The 21,525-nt window shown below is 37.1% G+C and overlaps 3 protein-coding genes and 1 pseudogene across 3 annotated transcripts; 1 reads left to right on the top strand and 3 right to left on the bottom strand.

The window, feature by feature from the left end:
- Window positions 1-7: 7 nt before the first annotated feature.
- Window positions 8-6,832, bottom strand: LOC110714705 (TPR and ankyrin repeat-containing protein 1-like; the record flags this gene model as incomplete). The annotated part of the gene is made up of 9 exons (XM_021893230.1): window positions 6,311-6,832; window positions 5,751-6,098; window positions 5,183-5,417; window positions 4,426-4,834; window positions 3,995-4,340; window positions 3,508-3,683; window positions 1,061-1,146; window positions 900-989; window positions 8-266 (listed from the first exon to the last, which is right to left on the bottom strand). Coding segments are annotated over exons 1-9 (2,471 nt in total), but the record flags the coding sequence as incomplete, so codon positions are not given.
- A 10-nt stretch (window positions 6,833-6,842) lies between these two features.
- Window positions 6,843-13,194, bottom strand: LOC110714704 (the record flags this gene model as incomplete). Its single annotated transcript, XM_021893229.1, has 10 exons — window positions 13,090-13,194; window positions 12,295-12,846; window positions 12,116-12,172; window positions 10,796-11,938; window positions 10,365-10,692; window positions 9,462-9,723; window positions 9,154-9,370; window positions 8,688-9,040; window positions 8,039-8,557; window positions 6,843-7,473 (listed from the first exon to the last, which is right to left on the bottom strand). Coding segments are annotated over exons 1-10 (4,167 nt in total), but the record flags the coding sequence as incomplete, so codon positions are not given.
- Window positions 13,195-13,417: 223 nt separating this feature from the next.
- Window positions 13,418-15,625, top strand: LOC110714698 (putative ripening-related protein 1). Its single transcript, XM_021893224.1, has one exon. It carries the CDS (start codon window positions 14,912-14,914, stop codon window positions 15,455-15,457), a length of 546 nt encoding a protein of 181 aa, XP_021748916.1. The 5' UTR covers window positions 13,418-14,911; the 3' UTR covers window positions 15,458-15,625.
- A 234-nt stretch (window positions 15,626-15,859) lies between these two features.
- On the bottom strand, window positions 15,860-18,603 carry LOC110714694 (annotated as a pseudogene).
- Window positions 18,604-21,525: the final 2,922 nt, after the last annotated feature.

The following is a 21,525-nucleotide window of genomic DNA, read 5'->3' as shown; positions in this document are numbered from 1 at the left end:
GTCATACCTGGCCCTACTCGAAGCAACATCAGCCATTCCATGATCTAAGCGGAACTCAGAAGATCCAGCAGAATTGGATCTTACAGTAGATACTATAACAATATCTGCTTCGCCACCTTCCTGAAATCCTTCAACTAATTTCACCTTCAACTCAAAGTTTAAAAGCTTTTCATATCTTTTCCCAATTCTTCTCTCAATATCCTTAACTTGTGCTACACCTTGAGATACTATACACACAGAAATCTTTTGGCTGTAGCACTGCCATTCTGTGTACAACAGCAAAAACTTCAGGTATCATGGAAATCATCATATTGGAAAAAAGCTTTTAATAGACCAATCTCTAATCTTAACATCTATGTACATGTTTTGAGCAGATGTAAAGCCACATTAAGAATTTGAGCAACCCATACCAAACCTAACTTATGTACAAAAAGTTGACAAGGAATAACAGATATAGCCAACAACCTATGTTACTTGGATTCTTCATTTACCTCAAGTGCCCATGTTAGATTCTCAACACTTAAACATAAATAGGATATTTAATATATATGTGTTTAGGCCAAAGCCAAAATCATAGAAAATTTTCACAAAATAGCACACTTGGACACGTACCCATGTCAAACAAGAATACCCAACTCAGAACAACGGAGTGAACAACAACAAAACCACGAATCACCCTTACCCGTAACCAAGCTGCACGGTCCTTAAATATCGAGAAGCCCGGTTAGGGTTCGGACTCATCAAACACATTCACATAACATTTGTTGGTTGAGACTTGACATGCAAGTATGCAACCCACTATCAATAATAACTAATCACAATTTACACTACTTAGAGAACAGTCAAATACACACATAAAGGAAACAATCCCTCCTAATACGTTTAAAAGGGCGGTTTACCTTTGTGCAAACGTTGCACAATATTCATCAAAACTGCCACTTCAACCAGATTTCTAGTGTTATGCCCATCATCATCAACTTCTTCTCTTCCTTGAGAGATGTTTATAAATGAAAATGGACCAAAATTTTTCCTATAAGATTATGTAGCTTACATTTCTTACTTCTAACTTTTCTTGAAGAAAGCATTTGATCTCTTACAATTTTTTCAATCTTTCCGGATTCCAAATCCATAATTCTCTTTCTTCCCCTGCGTCAAATCATCAAGAACCAAATTCAAGTAAATATTAGATTTTATAGCCTAAAAAATCAAGTTTTGTTCAAGAAAATGATCAATAACAGACATGAAAAAGTTGAAATTACAAAGAATGAAACAAACCCAGTTCAAGAATGATGATGATTTATGTTGTGGGTGTTAAAATGAAGGAATTTTGGTAGTCATTTTGATTTATTTTTAAGTGGGATTTTCAAAAAATGGGTTTATTTTCAAGTGCGATTATTGATGATAATGGAAATGATGGGGAGAGAGATGAAACGTCACTACAGCTTAGCAGTTGTGGCACGGGGTACACTGCATATGTTTGCCGCCATTGATTATATTTATAACGTCTACTCCATAGTTATTTTTTGTGTGCACCCCGTAGTATTGTTCTACAATGTGTCATTGTGTACTACGCTAATACCCAATTCATACTCAGCTAGTAAACTTGGTTTAAACTTTAAACTACAAGGTATTTCTTCGTTTCTTATTTTTTACCCCATAGACAAATGTTACTTTATTAACTTTTAATTGGAAAAAATGATGAGAGAGAAAAGTAGTGGGTTAAAGGGGTGATTGTGAGAGTAAAAGTGTAATCCTATATGTTCAAAAATAAAATGGGTCGAAATTAAAATGACGGCCTAAAAAGAAAATTGAGGCAAAACAAATAAGAGACCAAGAGAGTAATTATTGAGCGATTTTTTCTTTTTTTTTTGTTTATGCAGTATGAGTAATTGTTGTTTTACATTGTGTAATATGCTAGTACCTCCATATTTTTTTTGTTAATCTCAATTATTGTATAAAATTGCCAAAAAAAAAAAGAAGATAAGAGTGGGTGCAACAAAATATTTAGACGATGCAAGTGAATTCCGTAAATAGATAGGTGGAAATAAGAGGGAGCCCCAGTTAATCATCGTGATGAACAAAAATTGTTTATTTGGTGACATTTCTGTAAATAGAAACATATCAGTCAATATGACATTTTCGTAAGTAAATCAACATTTTCTTTATATTACAGGAACACGTCAAGGGTGTGGATTGTGATACACGCTAACTTAAACACACAAATAATAGGTGTGTAAGAAGTAATTCTTCATAAAATTTAAAAGTTACGAAATACTTCGTATAAGAAATTAATGTAATAAAAAATCAAAAGCTAAATCAATCTTACCCGGAAAGGGTGTAAAATAATTTTCTTAACACTTTTTTTTTTTTTTTTTTTTGCACTTAAGTTTATTTTTTCACATTGATTTTTTGTAATGGATTTGAGAATGAGGTTGGCAACATAGAGCAAAACTAAGGAAACTAGAGCTTCTCTTCCTATTGTAAAAAAGAGGTATTTGACAAAGTTGGGCACGGCAGTCGGCAGGGTAGCACAAAGAGTATAGGAACTCATGCAGTAAAGGGTATTATATATTAACATAAGATGGAAGTTAATGGTGTAAGGATTAAAGTGTTCAACTAACTTGCAATCAACCCACAATAGCAATGAACAAACAAGCATAACAATCAAGAACAACTTTGAAGGAATTAAAGCAAGTAAAAGGAAGACAATGTTACTGTGGGAAAACCCGAGAACCGGGAGAAAAAACCCACCCTTGCACTATGGAGTAATATTGATGATGAATGAACTCAAGAATTACAAGCATGAATTGTATAGAATTCAAATGCTCCTCACAAACCCTCTCAAAAACCTCTCTATGTGTTTAAATGTTTGTGAATAATCAACAAAGAGGCTTAGAAAAGGTATATATAGTCTAGGTAGAAAATACAATCCAACGGCTAAGATTAAAGCAAATCGCACAAGCCGAAAACGAAGCGACGAAATAGGGAGCAGGGAGGTTCGGCCGAACCTACCCAGAGTTCGGTCGAACCTGGGGTGGTTCGGTCGAACCTCCTTGGGTTTGGTCACTCCTCCTCTAGAAATGAAAACTGGTGCACCTACTGACTTAAAACCGGGTTCGACCGAACTTTTCACAAGTTTGGTCGAACCTTAACAATAAGGCAGCTTCTATGCAATCTCCTTATGTCTCCATGTATTTATCTATCTCCACACTAATCCTAACAAATGGTAATCCACTTCCCTGAGTTAAAAGATATAAGACAAGATGAAAGTGTTATCAATAACTTCAGCTAGATTAATGTCTGCTATTTCAGATATTTACTTGACACCAGGCTAGCAAACATAATTTAGCAACTCAAGCAAACAATGCAATTAGCTGACATTACTCAACAAAGATTGGAATTCAAATCTTTCACATATTAGGCAAATAATGATCTAGTTTTGCCCTCAGTTTTCGTGTGATGATGGAGCTTCGGTTCTTTACTTGATCATGTAGGATAAGGTTGTACCATTCAGTGGTAAACACAGCAGCAGCATACCATTTTGTCGCATAATACATTCGAGCAGTTGACACTTGACCCCATTGCCTTAAATAATCCGACTCCATCAAAAAAAGGGTACATTCAAAAATATGATCAACAATCCTACTTTTGCAAATCATAGGCATCGAATCAGCAGAAAACTTCTGAAAGATATTCAGATACTCCAGCATATTACAGCCAACTGAGAGTAACTCTGAACCAGTAATGTCGAATAGAAGTCACCAAATGTTCTGTGCCAAGTCTTTGATTATTCTTTTTCGGATATTTCGACACCCATTCAGCATCAGGATAGAGCATAAAGTAACCAGTGTTTGGATGCTTTCGCACGCCAAAAATAATGTAGACAGAAGTCCCAGTGATTATCATGTGCTGGTAAACTCTTTAGGTGTTCCAAGGTTGTCAAAATCTTCTCTTTCCAGGATGACCAAAAGTATATCAGTTTTTCAACTGAGACCTGGCCACCTGAGATCATTTCTCGCGAGTCAGATTCCCATTTAAATGGTGAAGTCTGAGTCTGAAGAAGGATTTCAAGAATTTTTCTAGTACATATGACCTCCCATTTCAAATTCCCGCTTTTTTGGGAGACTTCTAACTGCTTCTCCAGTTCAGACAACCCAGTACTTTGAGTTGACAAAAGCAGAACTTCTGTATGAATTTGTTTGTGAAAATCAGCTGAAGCATTGAGAGCAGAAGCTTCAGCTCTGGACAACAATTCCTCTTTCAACAAAAGATCTCTTTCGAGCCAATTTTTTCCACCAGATGCCCAACAACATTTACCAAACACGTACCAAATATAGAGCCTAGAAGCATCCTCATAATTCTGAGCCTTTTCTAATAAATCTGCCTCACGTAAAAATAATCCTACTTTTCTTGCGATTCTTAGACCCTCTTGAATATCGCCCATTTTCTATCTCTATGTCAATTCCCTCCTCATAACACCCTTGATTCCATAAGAAGGTCCTCATTGAATCAAGAGAGCTAAATTTCTTAACATACTTCATCATTTTTTTCTTGTCTTTTTTCTTATAGGAAGCATGAGCACAACTCTTCAGGAATTCTTGCTCAAATGTTATCAAGTCTATGCTTCCCTCCTCAAGAGCCAGCTGTTTCCAGCTTTGTACGTACTGCAATCCTAAGTTAAACAATTTTCCTGTATTACATGCATGCAAACATTCTCTGTAGAGGTAATTTTCAGCATAGATCTCCGCAGCACGTGCATGAAAACCGGCCAAGGTATAGCAATGACAAGCCTTTTCAAGCTCAGAACTTTGAAAGTGCTGCAGATATATATCACCTGTAAAAAAAAAAAAAGTTCAATAGCGTCATTTCTGGAAATAATCAGTTCATCTGGGTCAGAATTCAAGGAAGTAAACTTAAATGTGAACTCCATTGGGTTTTAGGCTACAATTTCAATCATATAGTAAAAGTTCATTTTCAGGCTTAGGACAAGGTTCACTAACTAGGATTCATACTGCCCATTATACTTTTGTTTCTATTTTTTTCAATGTTCATTTGCAAAGGACTGTGTCAAAAGTCTGCTATGTTCTAGCGAAAGAATTCAAGGTATATCAGTAATAGTTCCAAATAATGGTTTCTAAAAATAGCAGAATACATTGAAATTAGTAACTGTTTTCACTACTACCTGCTCTTTCATAATTGCCTGCATCATAGAAGCACTTAGCGGCCTCTTTGTTGTTATCTAGGCTTTGAAAGATTTCAGCAGCTTCTGTAAGCATTTTGACTGCTTCAGAACTCAAGCCACGCATATGAGCAGCGGTTGTTTTAAGGCCAGTAGCACGGGCGTATTTTTCCCAGTAAGTATCTCCAGCTCGCCCAAAGCAGACTGCCGCTGTCTCATAGTTACTTACTTCGAGAAACTGCATATAAAGGTGAATCAGGATGCAAGGAATATTGAAGACAAAATAATAGTTACAATAGTTCAAGTATGAAATCCTGAGTTCCTGACTCAGATAACACCACACACTGATGGTGACACCTAGCATGATGCCAGCAATTATAGGTACATCTGATAAATGATTGAGCTATGATCCCAAAATCCTCAATGCTGATGCATTAGACTTACAAACTTACTAAATTTTAATATGAGCATCACATGGGTTCTCTAAAATCTATTAAACTAAGATGGTTAACATGAAATTGGAGGAGAAAACTAATAATGAATGTCTTCCAAATAAAGCCAAAAAACAAACCTTGAAACCTTGCGATTTCCATTCCTCCTTAGAGCTGGGAAATATTATTTCCTGAGCTAATGAATTGTCAAACTGTCTAATTCGGACCAGATTCAATTTTTTCCAGTAATTAGCCATAGGTTCTGCATGACTACCATGGCTCTCACAGATCCATAATCTTTCCTTTGCTCGGGTGACGGCCACATATAGTTGCTTCAATTCATGGCACAAACCACTATGTTTTGCATGATTGAACTTTGGAAAATGTGGAAATGATGAGCCAAGGTTCTTCTCTTGCATATATTTATATATTACACTCCAATGTTCTCTAATAGGTGATGATGAAAAGAAGTTGTACAAGAGAACGTCCTGTGATGATAAACATGTCACAGGGATAAGCTATTTCAGGATCACAGAATATCAAAGTGCATAGCTGGTATATTAAGCAACTTTTGCAACATAAAAATAAAAATAAGGCATCAAACAAAAAACAATATAGAGTTAGAAATGTCAAGCGAGAACCTTATAACAATAATGAAGAAGTCAATGTCAAGAAATAGAAAAGCCAAACAGTTATTTACCTTAAACTCCAAGCCTTTGCACTCAAATACCGTGAGCACAAGTGCATGTCCTTTTACATGGCTTGGCATTTCATTTCTCACACTTTCATCTCGTACAATAATAACTTGTTCAGCTCCAAAAATGACAGTATTCCTGCCATCATTTTTATTGTCCTGAAAGATTTTCATGACAACATCTTCATCACCAGATGCAGACTCCAGCAGTATGGGAGCATCTCCATCAATAAGACTGAACTCTGGATTAACCTTATCAATTGAGTATGGAAAGAAATGGTAGATAAGTTTGATGACACTGTGAGCTAACTTTAAAATCCCAGCATGGGATCGAAAGTTTTGATTCAGCACAAAAATTGGGCAGATGTTTCCTTGATCCTGTTTACTAGTTTTCACACACGGGCCTTGGAGAAAATTGACATAGAAAAAGCTTCTGATCTCATCAAAACTAAAATCTACACCTTGGGCAATTGTTTGAGCTGTATCACCAGCAAACACATAACCTTCTTTGACATTCTTGCAAAACATATTTTAAAAGAGAAAGTTGCCGCACAGTCCAATCTTGAACTTCATCTATATACACAAAATCCAAGGCATCACCTTCATACCTTTGATGGCTGAACCGATGATGAAGATCATTCACTACATCAGACAAATCATACTCACCTCTTGTAAGCTTCATCTTCTCATAGCACAAGAATATACCATATATGGCCTCCCTCTCGTTCCTACTTAAGCTTGACTTTTTGCAGTCAGACAATTGAATATAACTGTCTAAAGTGAGTCTACCCTGTTCAACTTTTATTCCACCTTTTATACAAGAGAGTATTTCAGTGAAAACTCTTGAAGGATCAAGATCCTTTGTAAGAGTCGAATTGAAGTGAGGCCAGTATGAGACACTAAACTTATCAAAGCTTACTTCTTTCCTTTCCATCATTTGCAGCTCAACTGATTTTAAGCTACAAGTTTGTCTAGTTTTCACAAATCTATGGAAATATGAGGTACCTATTGTACCATCCAGCATGAGCAGGAACTTCTTGAGAGATATCACAAGAGGATATGACTCAGCAGGGATCTCCCAGAAAGAGTGAGGAATATCTTCAAATAGTTGCGTCTCATCATAAACTTGGATGCAGGTTTCCTTATTCAAGATTTCTCCACGAACAGTGCTGAAGCATCAGTGAGGCCAAATTCAGTACGACAACAGATATGAGATTATCAATATAACAAAATAGCTTAGCATATAATCAAACATGCTCCAAGAGCATGCTCCTCAACATTATCACTAAAATTCCATTTGGTTGGACAGAAAACACTGCCAACTAGATATTGTTTTCCATGGACAAATTTGAAAGGGAAAATGCTACAAAAGATTAAGTATCCTTCTTTAGTACCTTAATAAAATTTAGAGAGAAGGAAAAGAATGGGGATGGTGGGAAGGGGATGAAAGGGAGGAGAGAAAGTAATCGGCAAGAAAAATAAGGATAATGCGGGAAGAAGAAAATGTCTTTGCACCCTTATACAAACCAAACGAATTCCTCCTAACAGAAAACACCCTAAGAGGTGAAACAATTACACATATGAGATTGACAATTGACCCGAGAACACAAATCTATTGAATACTGAATACACTCTTCTTCCCTAATATATACGACATTTTTCTGTTTAAATTCCCAGAGACAATGTGGAGTTGACAATGTCACAATTGAGAAATGTAAAGTATCTCACAGTTACCTTTGAAGATTGGAGATGTGTTGTTTTACTGTATGGCACAAGTTCGGATTAACTGTTACAAACAGTTGTCGCAGAATAGCGCTTCTACCCTCAAGCTTAATTGATGGGTCATCACACAAGGAAGCATCGCCATGTACCTCATCAGAACCACCCAAAGCCATGTGATATAGTTGTTCTTTCTGAAATAGTTTCGTGACTAACACCAAGGTCTTTCCAGTGCCAGACCTTCCTAACACAAAAGAGCTTCTTGGGTAATGAATTATTTCCCACTCGTTGTCTGTCACTTCCATGGGAAGCTCTAATGCCCTACCATCAGAAACAGAAATCAAGTGTTTCACTACACCGACAGATAAAGAGTAAAATTTTACTAGCAACAAGCTCTCCTTGACTTCTGCCTTGTCAATACATCTTGGTGCGACATCATCGTCATCTGATATACTTGTTCTCTCAGCATCACTGCAACTCTTGTACCGAACAATATTAGAGTTGCTGCTCCAGCATACGGGAACTTCCAGCGTACTGAGCATAACAAATCAATTAGATAAATGAGATATTGCCAAAAAGGATTAATCATTTCAACAAGATAGTTTTCCTAATTTCGCAATCTTATAGATGCATGTTGATGAAAATGTAACAAAAGAAAGCATACCCTTCAATACATTTTTTCTTGCAGCATCTGACAAACTCTTCAGTGAATAAACCATAGTGTTTGTCAATTCTCTTAGCCAATTCGGCCACTGCTTCCAATGGCAAAATATCCCAAACCCTCATAACTTGGAAATATTCTGATTCTTTAACAATGTCATTTGAGCATATGACATAGAGGCCTTGAACTTTGAATTGCTTGACAATTCGAACAGAGCTCTCACAAGGAGGATCGACTTTGATTTTCCTTGGTCGCCATCCATTTGAAAGTTTGCCTATAAGATTAAACACATGCATCTTTGTTTGGCTTGATTGCAGCTTTGAAAATGATTTGATGAAATTACTAGCAAAGAGAACCTAGGAAAAATAACATGAGCAATGTTCAGCAACAAGAATAGGTAAGCCCAAACTGAAGTGTTTAAGGTTCAACTAAATTGAACATCATTAATTTGATAAGAGGAGTTACCCACCTTCCACCTTGCATTACGAAAAAGCACACTATTTCCGCTGAGCAAATCATCCAGCTGATCTAGTTCCTTCTTAACATAAATGATTGTTTCTGATATTTTTTCATCTTCATTAGCATTGAAAAAACATTTCCGCTCTTTAGCATCGGTGATAAAATCCCTCCAAATAAGGTTGGCTTTGGCTAAAGTCTTCCCATTTCCAAGCACCCATAGGCAATGTCTGGAATCAAGAATGTAAATTGGAAAATAACTAGTGTAGGAAAAACAGCAGTGAAGCCTAAAAATTATTTGGAAGTACTTCCAAGACATACCTTGCCCTTGTTAATGCAACATTAAGTCGTTGAGGATTAGATAAGAAACCAATTTCGCCAAAGTTGTTAGATCTGACCAAAGATAGCAGTATTATGTCTTCCTCTGCACCTTGGAACGCATCAATTGATTTGATGTTCACTGTAAAATTTTCCAGATTCGAAAATCTCTGACCAATCATTCTTTCAATTGCCTTAACCTGTGCAGAATAAGGCGATATTACACCAATGCTAACTTTTTTATTGCAGGGTGATTTGCACCATCCTGCAAACAAGAAAATGAACCAAGACTAAGAATGCAGCAATAAAGAATTTTGTAAAGGCCAATTAGTGTATTAGATAAATAGAGGCCCTAAAACACAGATTTTTGTATAGAATGCAAGTGTACAATGCATCCCAAAAGTAAAAATACCAATTCAAACAATGCAGCTCTCGATAAAGAATGTTGAACCTAGTGAAAAAATGTCCAAAGCTAAAATATAGATCCATTTTCCAGGTCACTAAAGCCTGGGGTAGCACACATTCCATCAAGGAGAAATGGTGCGCCAAAATAATAAATTAGTTACTTGCTGAACATCAATACTACACCGTAACCAAAAAAAAAAAAAAAAAAAATACTCGCACTACTAAAACAAGCATTATTTTTCATGAAGAAAACGGCAATATTTCACAGTTCGTTCCTGCTCCGATGCTGGAACTGGAAGGTATTTTTCCAATTGATAAGGAATATAAAGACAATTACAACAGAATTTAAAAAATTCTAGTCACGGATCAAATCTGCATTTTGCAGCACATCCAGAAGCTAATTTTTGTAATGTGTTACGAAACTGAGAAAATAAGTAGGTTGATCTTTCAAGATAAAAATTCTGTAAGCAACCTGAAAAGGGAACTATCCGCGTGGCATACCTTTGTAAAGACGAAGTACTATAGCCCGGACAACTGCTGCCTCAACCATATTTTTTCTGCTTTGTCCATTATCATCAAATTCTTCTTTTCCCTCTGTAATATTTATAAATGAATAAGGACCAAAGAATAATCCTTCAAGGTAACGTTTCTCATAGCCGTCACTCTTCACACTAGGTGCATCAGTAATTTTGTTGCTGTAAAACATCCTCCTTGGAAATGCACTTATTGAAGGGTGCATTCTGTACTGCATGTTTAGTAGGTGTTTTGACCAGCCTAACAAACCTAATCTCTGAAATAAACTTCGGCCAAAATCAACACTCGCTGAAATCTGCATCAAAAAAAGGAAAGGTTTCTGGATCATATAAACAATCATAAGATTAAGTAAAATTTTAAGAGTAAAATAGAAATCAATTTTAGACCGATATTCTTACATGACTTTTCACCATGGCCTGTAGCTGGTACTCATCTCCTGCAAGAATAGCATGCCTTAGATCGGGAAGTTGGAGTGGTATAATGGACTCACACTCCTTCAACTGCGCAGCTTCATCAATAACCACAACATCGAGTGATTTTATAGGCGCATAATACAATTTATAGGAACTTGAAGCCGTACAGAATAACAAGGATGACATTTGGAAACAGAAATCCGAGATGAAATCATAATTTGTCACTTGGGGAAACTTAAGTTTGCCCAAAGAAACAATTAGATTTTGTAAAAGATCAAAGCATTCATCTCCCTTCTTTTCGAGAAGACCTAGTATATACACAATAGACTTCTGAAAGACTCCACTACAAGGAGCCAACCCACTGAGTTGACCAATATATTGCAACAGCAAACTTTCAAAAGAATCAAGCAAATCATAAAGCTTAGTCAAGTTCTCAATATTGTGTTCCTGAATGAAACTTTTTGCCATATGGGTACAAAAGATTGAGATGCATCTCTTGACAGGACCAATTAGTTCATTGAACTGATCTCTAATAGAATTAAGAAAGGATAGAAGTTGCTCTGAATTGCCAAGGCACCTATTCTGACCATGTTGTCCAGTGAGAAAATGATCCTGTGAAGAAAAATCCTGGAATTCATTCAACAACAACGAGAAAGAACAGCGCCAGCCACTAATGGGGCTAAAAACCTCTGCTAGCTTCTTAACACGGTAGTCCAAATAAATATCTTCAATATCTGAACCTACATCTACCTGCTTCTTGCTCCCAAACAAAAGTAAGCTGCCCAATGAGCAAAACCTATTGTCTGAATTCCTTGCAGAACACGCTCTCAACAGCTCTACAACCTGACTAGCTAATGCAGTAATTGCCACATTTGTTGTGGCACAAGCCAGGCCTCTACAGTTAAGCCTTAGCAGAATGCATAGCAATGTGCTGATCATCTTAGATTTACCAGTCCCAGGAGGACCCCATACAAGTTCAACAGAAAACTTGTCCTTACACTGTATATTTTTCAAAGAAGCCGAAATTGCATCCTTCTGAGATGGGTTTAGACGTGGTAAACCCGAACCAAGTTTGTTGAGCCAGAAATGATCAGTTTCTGAACAGCCATTGCCATCAGTTCCTTTGTCCTGCAAAATTGAATAATATATTATAACTAAGCCTTAAATGGGTTGTTGCTATCAATTATTTATGCATTATAAAATGAAAATAGTCATATATAAGCATCCTAGTCCTAAATCAGCAACATAGATTTGTTCTAGTTGCCTCTCAGCTTCAAAATGTTATGATCATCATAGAATAATTACAGTCCAATCATTCTCCAAGTCGACTAATGTGCATAAACCTTTCTTTCTAGGATGATCCTAGTGATACAAATGACAAATAATATAACTATCATGAACATGTTGGCAAATGCGGAATAGAAGTTCATCAGCATTACAAGAACGAAAATACGAAAACTTCAACAATAAGACTGGAAGCATACCAAGGAATCACAGTGCAAGACCTTCTCGAGTAACTTCAAGTTCTCCTTCATGTGCAAAGCATTCCATATGCGTTCAAATGGAATCACATTAGTCAAAAATACAATAAGTAAATATTTATTTACAAAATCATTCATGTCAATCTCTTTAGACACAATCACTCTGATACAAGTAGCAGAAGTGTCCTCATCTGCATCATCCTGAGACATATTAACTACAGATGCTAGAACACATTTTCGCCCCGACTGTAGAACAGGTTCCTCAGCATCAAATTCAGAATCCATCAATACAAACACATCTCCTGGCAAAACATTATAAGTTTTGCTATCTCCACCAGCAGAATTAACCCTCCAATGATGAACCTTAACATTGTACAAAAAGTGTAATTTAGTATCTTTGGTAGCTTTACAACACGAAACTACTCTACCAAAAGGCGCTCTAGATAACATAGACAAATTTGAGCACAATTCGGCTCGTGCCTCCTCTAACAAAGGATACACAAATGCATCGAAATACTCGGTTGTCGATCGAAACAGACAAGGGATCTTCCTGACCTGTAGTTCACAAAATGCAGAGTCAACAACAGCAATAAAATCTTCTTACAGTATTTACTTGTTGGAATTAACTACAAATTAGTGAATCAACAACAAAATCAAATCTTTTGCCCTATCTATAATCTATCTAGGACTACAACTAAAGCATGCATGCAATTCATCATACAATTCAATTACACAATTTACAAACATAAAGTACCAACCATATAATATATTTTAAATAAGAGGAAATGAGGAACTAACCTTGTCATTGAAAAAGTTATCATCAAGTATATCATTAACTGACCATGAGATTAGATGATCAATAAAGGTAAAACCAGCATCATCTACATATTTTATCTTCTTCATTTTCTTTTCAAACTCTATATAATCAAAGAAAACATGCATGCAAAAATTTAAAAATTTAAAATAAAATAAAAAGACTAGATATTAAGAATGGATTGAACAAAGAAACACAAATAAACCCAGTTGTAACATTTCAATGTTTATAAGATTCTGGGTATTTTTTTTTTTTATTTATTGTGTTTTGAGTGGGATTTTTCTGGAAATTTGTGGGAATTTTGAGTGTAGAGTCGGGCAATTGAGATGAGACGATACAGATTACGAGTAGGAGTAATAACTAGTGCAGCTACAGTAGCTGTACAGTCGCAGAACAAGGTAGTGTAATCGTTTCCCGCCATTTTGTTCTACGTCACTACACTAAAGAGTAAAGACCATTAATTTTGTTGTTGTAACTTGTAATTGATCGATATAGAATGTGAAGAGTTGCTAAATGTAGAGCGCTTCTGAGTTCTAGGACCTAGAGTTGGGCACAAGCAAATATATAATAATGACAATTTTATAAATAATGACTTTTTAAGAGTACTAATGAGAGGCAATATTATACTACTGAACATTCTCAGTTGTCCTATATATGATTTCAGTAGTACAAAAGACACACTCTAAGTAGTACTGAAAAAAACATCTCAGTAGTACTAATAGGACTTTCAGTAGTACAAAAGACTGTTATGCAATTTTGTTTGTGTCTAACGATGATATATTAGGACTTTCTCCTAAATGTATGACATAAATTTCTTTTGAATAATGTTGTGTTTTTCCCGTTTATACTTTACTTTATAAGGTAGGAGACACACGTACATCGCGTGTATAGTACTTGTATAAGAAATCTATATGGCTCATTTTATTTTTTCCTGAAATATTATCTATCTTACTCTAATAAAAATATTAATCGGTTTAAAAATTATGAAGTCGTGAAGACTGAGACTCCCTTCCAAAAAAAATGGTAATTTTTTTTTTTTTTAATGAATTGGTAGCTTTTAATTTTTTTGATAAAGGATTTTTTTTTAAAAAAAAGGATGGTAATTTATGTTTGGACAATGTTGGGCTAGACTGCTAGAGTGTGTTTTTAAGTGGCTTGATGGGTTGCAAAGTAATAGCCTAGATTTGTATTTGGGTGAATACTTAGCCTAGAAAGGCTTCATGTGGACATGATAGGGCGTCCAAGTCCAACCTTAAATCCAATGGCCTACTCCGTATTAATGAAGAACCTACAAGCTACCATAATTAATTAATCCATCAAACATGGGAAAAGCTTTCATAGATAGAGCCATACAGGAATGAACTCACAAAGTCAAACATGTAGCTCAGCCTAGGAAGATCGATTCATTTCTACCAAATTTATGTTCGAATTGAGTCAGTTTTATCAATTTTAAACCAAGCTAAACTCAAATAGATAACATTCGTTGAAAGGCTAACCACGCGTTTAACTCTTAATTCTCTTGCTAATATTTTTTTCTCAATCCAACCCCCATTTTTATCCATTAACTACTACTTCATGGTCAACCGACAAACTTTATCAAGAAATGTCATGTTGAATAATGAATGATATGACCAGCTCTCCAAAGTTGACTAAACTTTGCACTAAAATAGTAACAAGATAAACACAAAGATTAATATATTATTATGTCAACAAAACCACCCCTTAAATTATATATATATATCCCTCTAATATCATTCTTCAAAGCATCAAAAACACAAACTCTACACACAAAAAAATAAAATAAAAATGACAACAATGTTAAATAACAATATTAGCATATGGTTTTCATTTGTTGTGTTACTGATTATATATAGTGTACAAGTTGAAGGTCAAAACTGCCGAACAACGGGCTATTTTAGAGCCACAAGCCCTCCACCAGGAAAATGCAGCACCAACTGTTGTATCCAAAACACAGTTTACTTCACCTTTCAATGCTCCCCTTCAGTAACCTCCCAAACACCGGGAATGCTCACACTTAGAGCCTTTCAGAACAGCCAGTCCAAGTGTGACAACGCCTACCATACCGACAACTCACTGGTGGTTGCACTCTCGACAGGGTGGTATAATAGTGGGGCACGGTGTGGGAAGATGATCGCAATAAGTGGGAATGGGAAGACTGTGAAGGCTAAGGTGGTTGATGAGTGTGATTCTACAAAGGGGTGTGATGCAGGGGAGGGTTATCACCCACCTTGTGGGTATAACATTGTTGCTGCTTCTAAGGCTGTTTGGAAGGCTCTGGGGGTCCCACAGAGTCAGTGGGGCCAACTCAATATTACTTGGGCTGATGCTTAAGATGAAGAATATGTTATAAGATCTTTTATAATAGCAAGTATTATGAGCTAATGTAGTAAAATCTTGGTAAAATAAAGCTCAATTTCATCACAGCAAACAAATTATCATGTACTCAGTTCCACAAGAATAAAATCTCCCTGAAGATGCAAATGAGTCACGTCCAGATTAAGTTGATACACTACGTATGCATCTAGTTCAAATTACACTATCAAAATGACAACTAACTTCGTACCTTTAGGGCTCTGTTATTGCCCTTTTAGACCATTGGGCTACAATTTTGAAATTGCACAGGTTTATGTGCGTAGAATCTACTCAAACACCTGCATATTGTTTATGATAAAACAAAGGGCTGCATTCTGTTTATCAAATTGTATATTTGTAATAAATGAAAATAGGCAAGGATAAAACACAAATTTACAAAATATAGTACACATGAATGAATACATTATGTATTACTCGGTTTTTGAGGGACAGAATGTTTACATTACCCAAAATCCACAAGGAAATTGGAATAAATAAGCAGCAAAAAAGGAGGGCCTCATCTCAACATACAGAAAACTGAATAATTCAGAGGGCCTATAGATAAAGATAACACTATTTACAGCAAGCAATCTGTCTTTGCTGGTAATCTCCTAAAGAAATTTGTTGGTGAAGAAGGATACTTACTGCGAAACCTCGGATGCCTCATGGTATAAAAACCAGCAAGAAGAGCCATAACATTGAAAGGAATAGCATACAGAACAAATGCAGCAAACAGGCAGAATGTCAGAAATAAAACTGAGGCTCGTGGATCTCGCCAACTTAGCAATGCTTGAGCCCTTTCTCCCTGAGCAGCAAAATCACCCAACACAGATTGCACTTTGGCACCTATGCTCCTGAGTCGATCATACCTTCTTCGCACCACGTCTGTGCCTTTTGTTGTAGGAAAGGTGTCAAACTCTTCATCAAGTTCATCAGGGATTGTGTTGTCAGCATAGGAGATCCTTGTGTCCATGTGAGGAGGGTTTTTTGGCCTATACCGATAATTCCATAGCCCGATCAAAAACATGTACAAGAACACTGTAGGAAGAATGAGGTCAGGGAAACAAACCAACATCACAAAGAGCAAATGAACGAGGACAGTTGTAACCGGGTTTTTCCAAGCACACACATCTGTGAACCATTTCCCGATTGCAATCAAACTTTGAAGTAGGGAGATTATGCGATAGAAGTTAGCCTTGCTTCGCCTCATGCTCCAAAAATGTGCATCAACATCACACATATACTCCACCACTTCCTTCTTCAAAGGGGGTTCGGCTCTGCTAAGCCTAGAAGCTAAGACATTTGTAGCATGAACCCTCAAAGTATTAGTCTGCATCAAAGACAATGGTCTAGAGTAATGCATCTTAGGGAGAAGCGGCTTTCCATACAAAAACATCATGTTGGTCATGTTTGTGCAAGAGAATCGAATAGCCAAATGCAACTCTCCCATCTTCTTCAAACCCGAAGGTTGGAGGACTAGCAGGGGATATGAGTGAGTATATACACGGCCTGCTTCAAGGGTGGAGATTCGAATCCTCACTTTTCCGATTTTAGTGTCTTTGTTGCCAGCAATATGTCCGTTGTCAAAAACACCAATGGTAAGAACAGTTGCAGGATCATATACTTCCCATGTGTACTGCTCATTGTACTTGGGGCTAAGACTGTCGATTATTGTTCGTGTACGAACCCATTTCTGACAGTACTTAGCCACACAAAAGGTATCCGCAGTTCCCCTTCCATCTCTTGTTTTCATAGGGTGGAGTCCATCAGCATTCAGTATTCCAAGTTCAAGAACACCAATTGAAGATTTCCACAGTTGCTTCATACTTGGTCTGAGATCACTACTATAGTAAGTAGATTCATTAAGGACATGGTAACCGCCATCAAGGCTTATACGAGCATGTAACTTACTAGCAAACTTAACTTTCTTCTCCTCTTCAGTGTCAGAAGAGCTCTTTCTGAAGGTTGATCCATTGAGTGGGAAAATTCTTATCATCAGGGCGCTTGCGAACAGCTGCTAATGGAATACTGACCTTGCCAAGCGTCTCTTCTTTGCCCTGACCTTTTCTATCTTCAACAGTGATGATCAAATGCTCATCGAAAGGCTCAGCAGCAACAAACATCAGATCCTCATTCCAAAAGGGGTTTCCCATCCTGCTTTGAACAGGCTTTGTGCTTAATGTTTGGGCTCCAAGCTGCGCCTTTATATAACAATCAGGAAACCGGCCTTTGTCTGAGGTAATCAAGTCTTGAGCCTCGATTACATTGACTCGAAGGTACCACAACCTGGGTGAATGGTAGACTTTTGAACGGATATGGTTAGCAGCTGAAGCTGACATATCAGGAGGAGTAATGGCATCAGAATGCCAAGCATCAGTAAATGCCTCATCTGCTTGAGTACCATACCAGACCGCGAGCATCAGTTCCCCATTATTATTACTCCTATCTCCTTTCTTGTCTTCAAGACGATACCATTGAGGAGCCAACGGACTATCAGGTGGAACTCTAGTCGGGACTTCATGAAGATCAAATCGGATGACTCCAACAAAATCATCCTTCATCAAATCCTTATCTTTCACCTGAACTTCCAAAACAGATGCCTGAAGACGCTCCCTAGAGAAGGCAAACACCTCGTTCCATTCAGGATCTTTCTTTTTCTCAAAATACTTGGTAACCCCTTTGTAATTCCCAACTTTTACCTCTACATATGGATCAAGGCTTCCTGTAAGATCCTTGGTGGGAAGTTCACGAGCTTTTACCACACGAACAAAAAGAAATAGCATCTGTTCAACAAGGTCATACGTGCTAACAGGTTTGTAATTAGAACGTATAACTCGACCACCAACAACTCTTCCACCACCAAGCATAGGACTTGTCTCTCTAAGCTTGTAATCAAATGCCTGCCCTGGAATCCCCGGATTTGCTTGCATAACTTTTGGAGCCTGTGATTCAGACTTAGCAGCTGAAACATGTTGAGTTACTTGAGGCTGAGGCTGAGATTTCGGAGCACTGTCCTGCTGCTTTGGAAGATGCCAGAAAGTATGCCTTGAATTTGACTTTATACTTGGCCACTTGAAAAACATTGTATATTTATCACTCATATCAGTCATATGTCATATTGTCTTTAACCTATATTTATCTTGAGATAACAAGTAGAAGAAACACCACTAGAACTACTAATAATGCATTTAGTCCATTGTTTTGTCACAAAAAAGGACCAATTCCAATGAGGATATCAGCACATTACAAATTTTCACATCGAAGCACTAACTTAATATATGTACAACAAAAGTGAAAGTATAGCACAAGCTAAATCAGGTTACAAAACTAACATCCAGTATCATTCATCAAATGACGAATCCTCACCTATGAGCAAAACTACTCTTTTGAAGTGATGGGAACAACCTTTTTAAGATACTATTCATGTTCTGGTTGAAAACATCCAGGAATATAGTATGCCTAGCATACACATATGGACAGACGTCTGGATTTCTTATAATGACTAGGGGATCATCGATTGTCTTCAAAGCTTCAGCGATCACATTGCGAAAGCTGCAACCCTCTCTCTGGAAAAAGACTTCTTTAAAAGACTTTGGCAAGAATGATATGGCATCTGACCTGTTAATCACATCATTCAGCAGCACCAAATACTTTCCTGAGTTGAGGCAGATTAAGCACATCAGAACCAGCAATTTCGGTATCAGCCTTGGGAAAATTTTCTTCACGTTAAACCCAGCTTTCTCAATCCATTCCTCGATGCCCTGCTTGTTCAAGAGAAGCTCGTGTATTGTGCAAGCCAGGAAGTCAAAGATGGGTTCCACAGAAGATGACAGTTCAGCAACACTGAGTGTGAACGGTTCTTTGCTTACATTCCAGTTCAGGTGCACAAGCCATTCAGTAACAGACGACCTTGTTACAAATAAGCATCCATCAAAAGCACTAACAGGCGTTCAAGAAGATATACAAAACAAGAAGGCGACATATTTGATTTTGAGTCGTATGCTTCCATTAAAGCATCACAAAGATTCCGAGCAAGTTGCAAATAGTCATCTGATGTTTGTGGCCCTGTGCCAGTCACAAGATTCTTAATCAATGAATTCCAAGGAGAACTAGTCTTGATCTTGCTTGTAACTCCCTCATATTTTTCATTATTTTTCCAATTCGATCCAAATAATATTACTGCCACCTGACTGACTTGTGAAAGTGTTGGCAAAGCTTCATCTACCTCAACCATGAACTTCTTCAGTATGGCTTTTTTCAGCAGGTTTCTTGAAGTGTTGCTTTGCATCGCAAGGTCTTTAGACCCCATAAATCTCTTGTTTCCCAAATCTAGAGAAAAGAAATGGAGAAAGTATTCTTCTGCTGAGTGATCAATGTAGTTCATCAGAGAAGGTAAAACATCATTTGCCTGCGTCAGATATCTGGACTGTATGATAAGAAGCTGTGCAGCTTCAAAAATATGAATCAGAGTCTGGCTTATACGGTACATTGGCATGGAATTTTCAACAGCTACAATTCGGAAAGATTCAATAAGCTCCAAATATTTCAAGCCAACAGAGAATATCTCGGCACACCAATGCCTTTTTGCAGCGTACACCAGTTGGTTAGCATCAATACTTTCCATCTTAACTTCAGATCTTCTGGGCACATATTTCACCCATTCAACATCTGGATAGAGAAGAAAATAATCAGCATCTGGGCAGATGGACCGTTTTCTCACACCAAGATATTCCAAGCAGAAATTTTCATATTCTTGAAAACCACTAGTTCCTTGTTCTGTCAAAGAGTCAAGGTACTTGAATATTGTCTCAATCTTCTGTTTCCACACGTTCCAGTGATGAATCAATTCTGTCACAGATATCCAATTCAATGGATTTTTAATTCTATTTCGTCTTGATTCATGCATTGAAACATCAGTTGCAAGAAGCCTGTCCAGAATTCTACGAGTAGACAAGATTTCTCCCCTTAAATTTTTATGCTGTCGTGACAATGCCAACTGCTTTTGCAACTCATGTAAGTCGACTTCATCACTTGATATGAGCTTGATATTTTCACACACCTCATTGAAATGGCGTGGACAGTTACGAGCATGAGCTGTGGCTTTTGACAAAAGATGCTTTTTTGATTGAAACTCTTCTAGAGGCCATCCCTTGCTACCATCTGCCCAAAGACTGCCAGCAAACGCAAAGGCAAGATAGAGCCTAGATGCTTCTTCATAATCACCAGCTTTTCCTGACATATCCGCCTCCAGTAAAATATCACCCATTTGTCTAGCACATTTTGCAGCTTCTAGATAATTCTTATATTATAACTCCAACTCAAAAAGTTCATCAAAGCAGCTCAACTTCTTCAAAAAATTTCGCTTTGATTCCGGAGAGCTAAAATCTCTAACATATTTCATCATAGTTTGCTGGTCTTGCTGCTCAAAACATGCAAGTGCACATTTGCGAAGAAACTTTTGTTCACTTGCATTGAAGTCGATCCTTTGTTTTGTAGGCTTACCATGATACTTTTGTTTCCAACTTCGTATGTAACACAAACCCAAGTCATACAACTTACCCTCCGAGCAAGTATACAAGCATTCATTGAAATAAAGTCCCTCATCATACACCTCAGCAGCAAGTTTATAGCATCTTGCCAGGGTGAAACATTCACCTGCTCTTTGCAGATCTGATTCTTCAAGACATAACTTACCTGCAAAGCATACACATTAGTAAGTAATCAGATACCAAACAGGCATAAACAATAGACTTGACTGTCAGATACATAAGTTTTTCAGCATATGGTGCAAGATAGCCAACTAGTATTACTTCTATCAGGCTGTCTATCCTATTAGTCAATCTAAAATACAATGAACACCAACTCTTCAACTGCGCTTCTATACTTGGACCATCATCTCTTGAAGGATGTAATTTTTACCACGTAAATCAAGATCATGTACAGAGTATTTACTAAAGGTATATATATTTCCATAGGGTATCAGTATCAAATTCATGCCAAATATAAATTTCTCTCTAGCACTCCCTGAGGCTTGGCTGGGGGATAGC

The sequence above is a fragment of the Chenopodium quinoa genome, unplaced genomic scaffold (assembly GCF_001683475.1).
Source record: "Chenopodium quinoa cultivar QQ74 unplaced genomic scaffold, ASM168347v1, whole genome shotgun sequence".
Taxonomy (NCBI): domain Eukaryota; kingdom Viridiplantae; phylum Streptophyta; class Magnoliopsida; order Caryophyllales; family Amaranthaceae; genus Chenopodium; species Chenopodium quinoa.
Note: the sequence above shows the minus strand (reverse complement) of the source record. Positions and strands in the feature narration are given on the sequence as shown.

Coding starts and splice junctions, on each gene's coding strand:
- LOC110714698 (XM_021893224.1), top strand. CDS start 14,912: ATGACAACAATGTTAAATAACAATATTAGCATATGGTTTTCATTTGTT.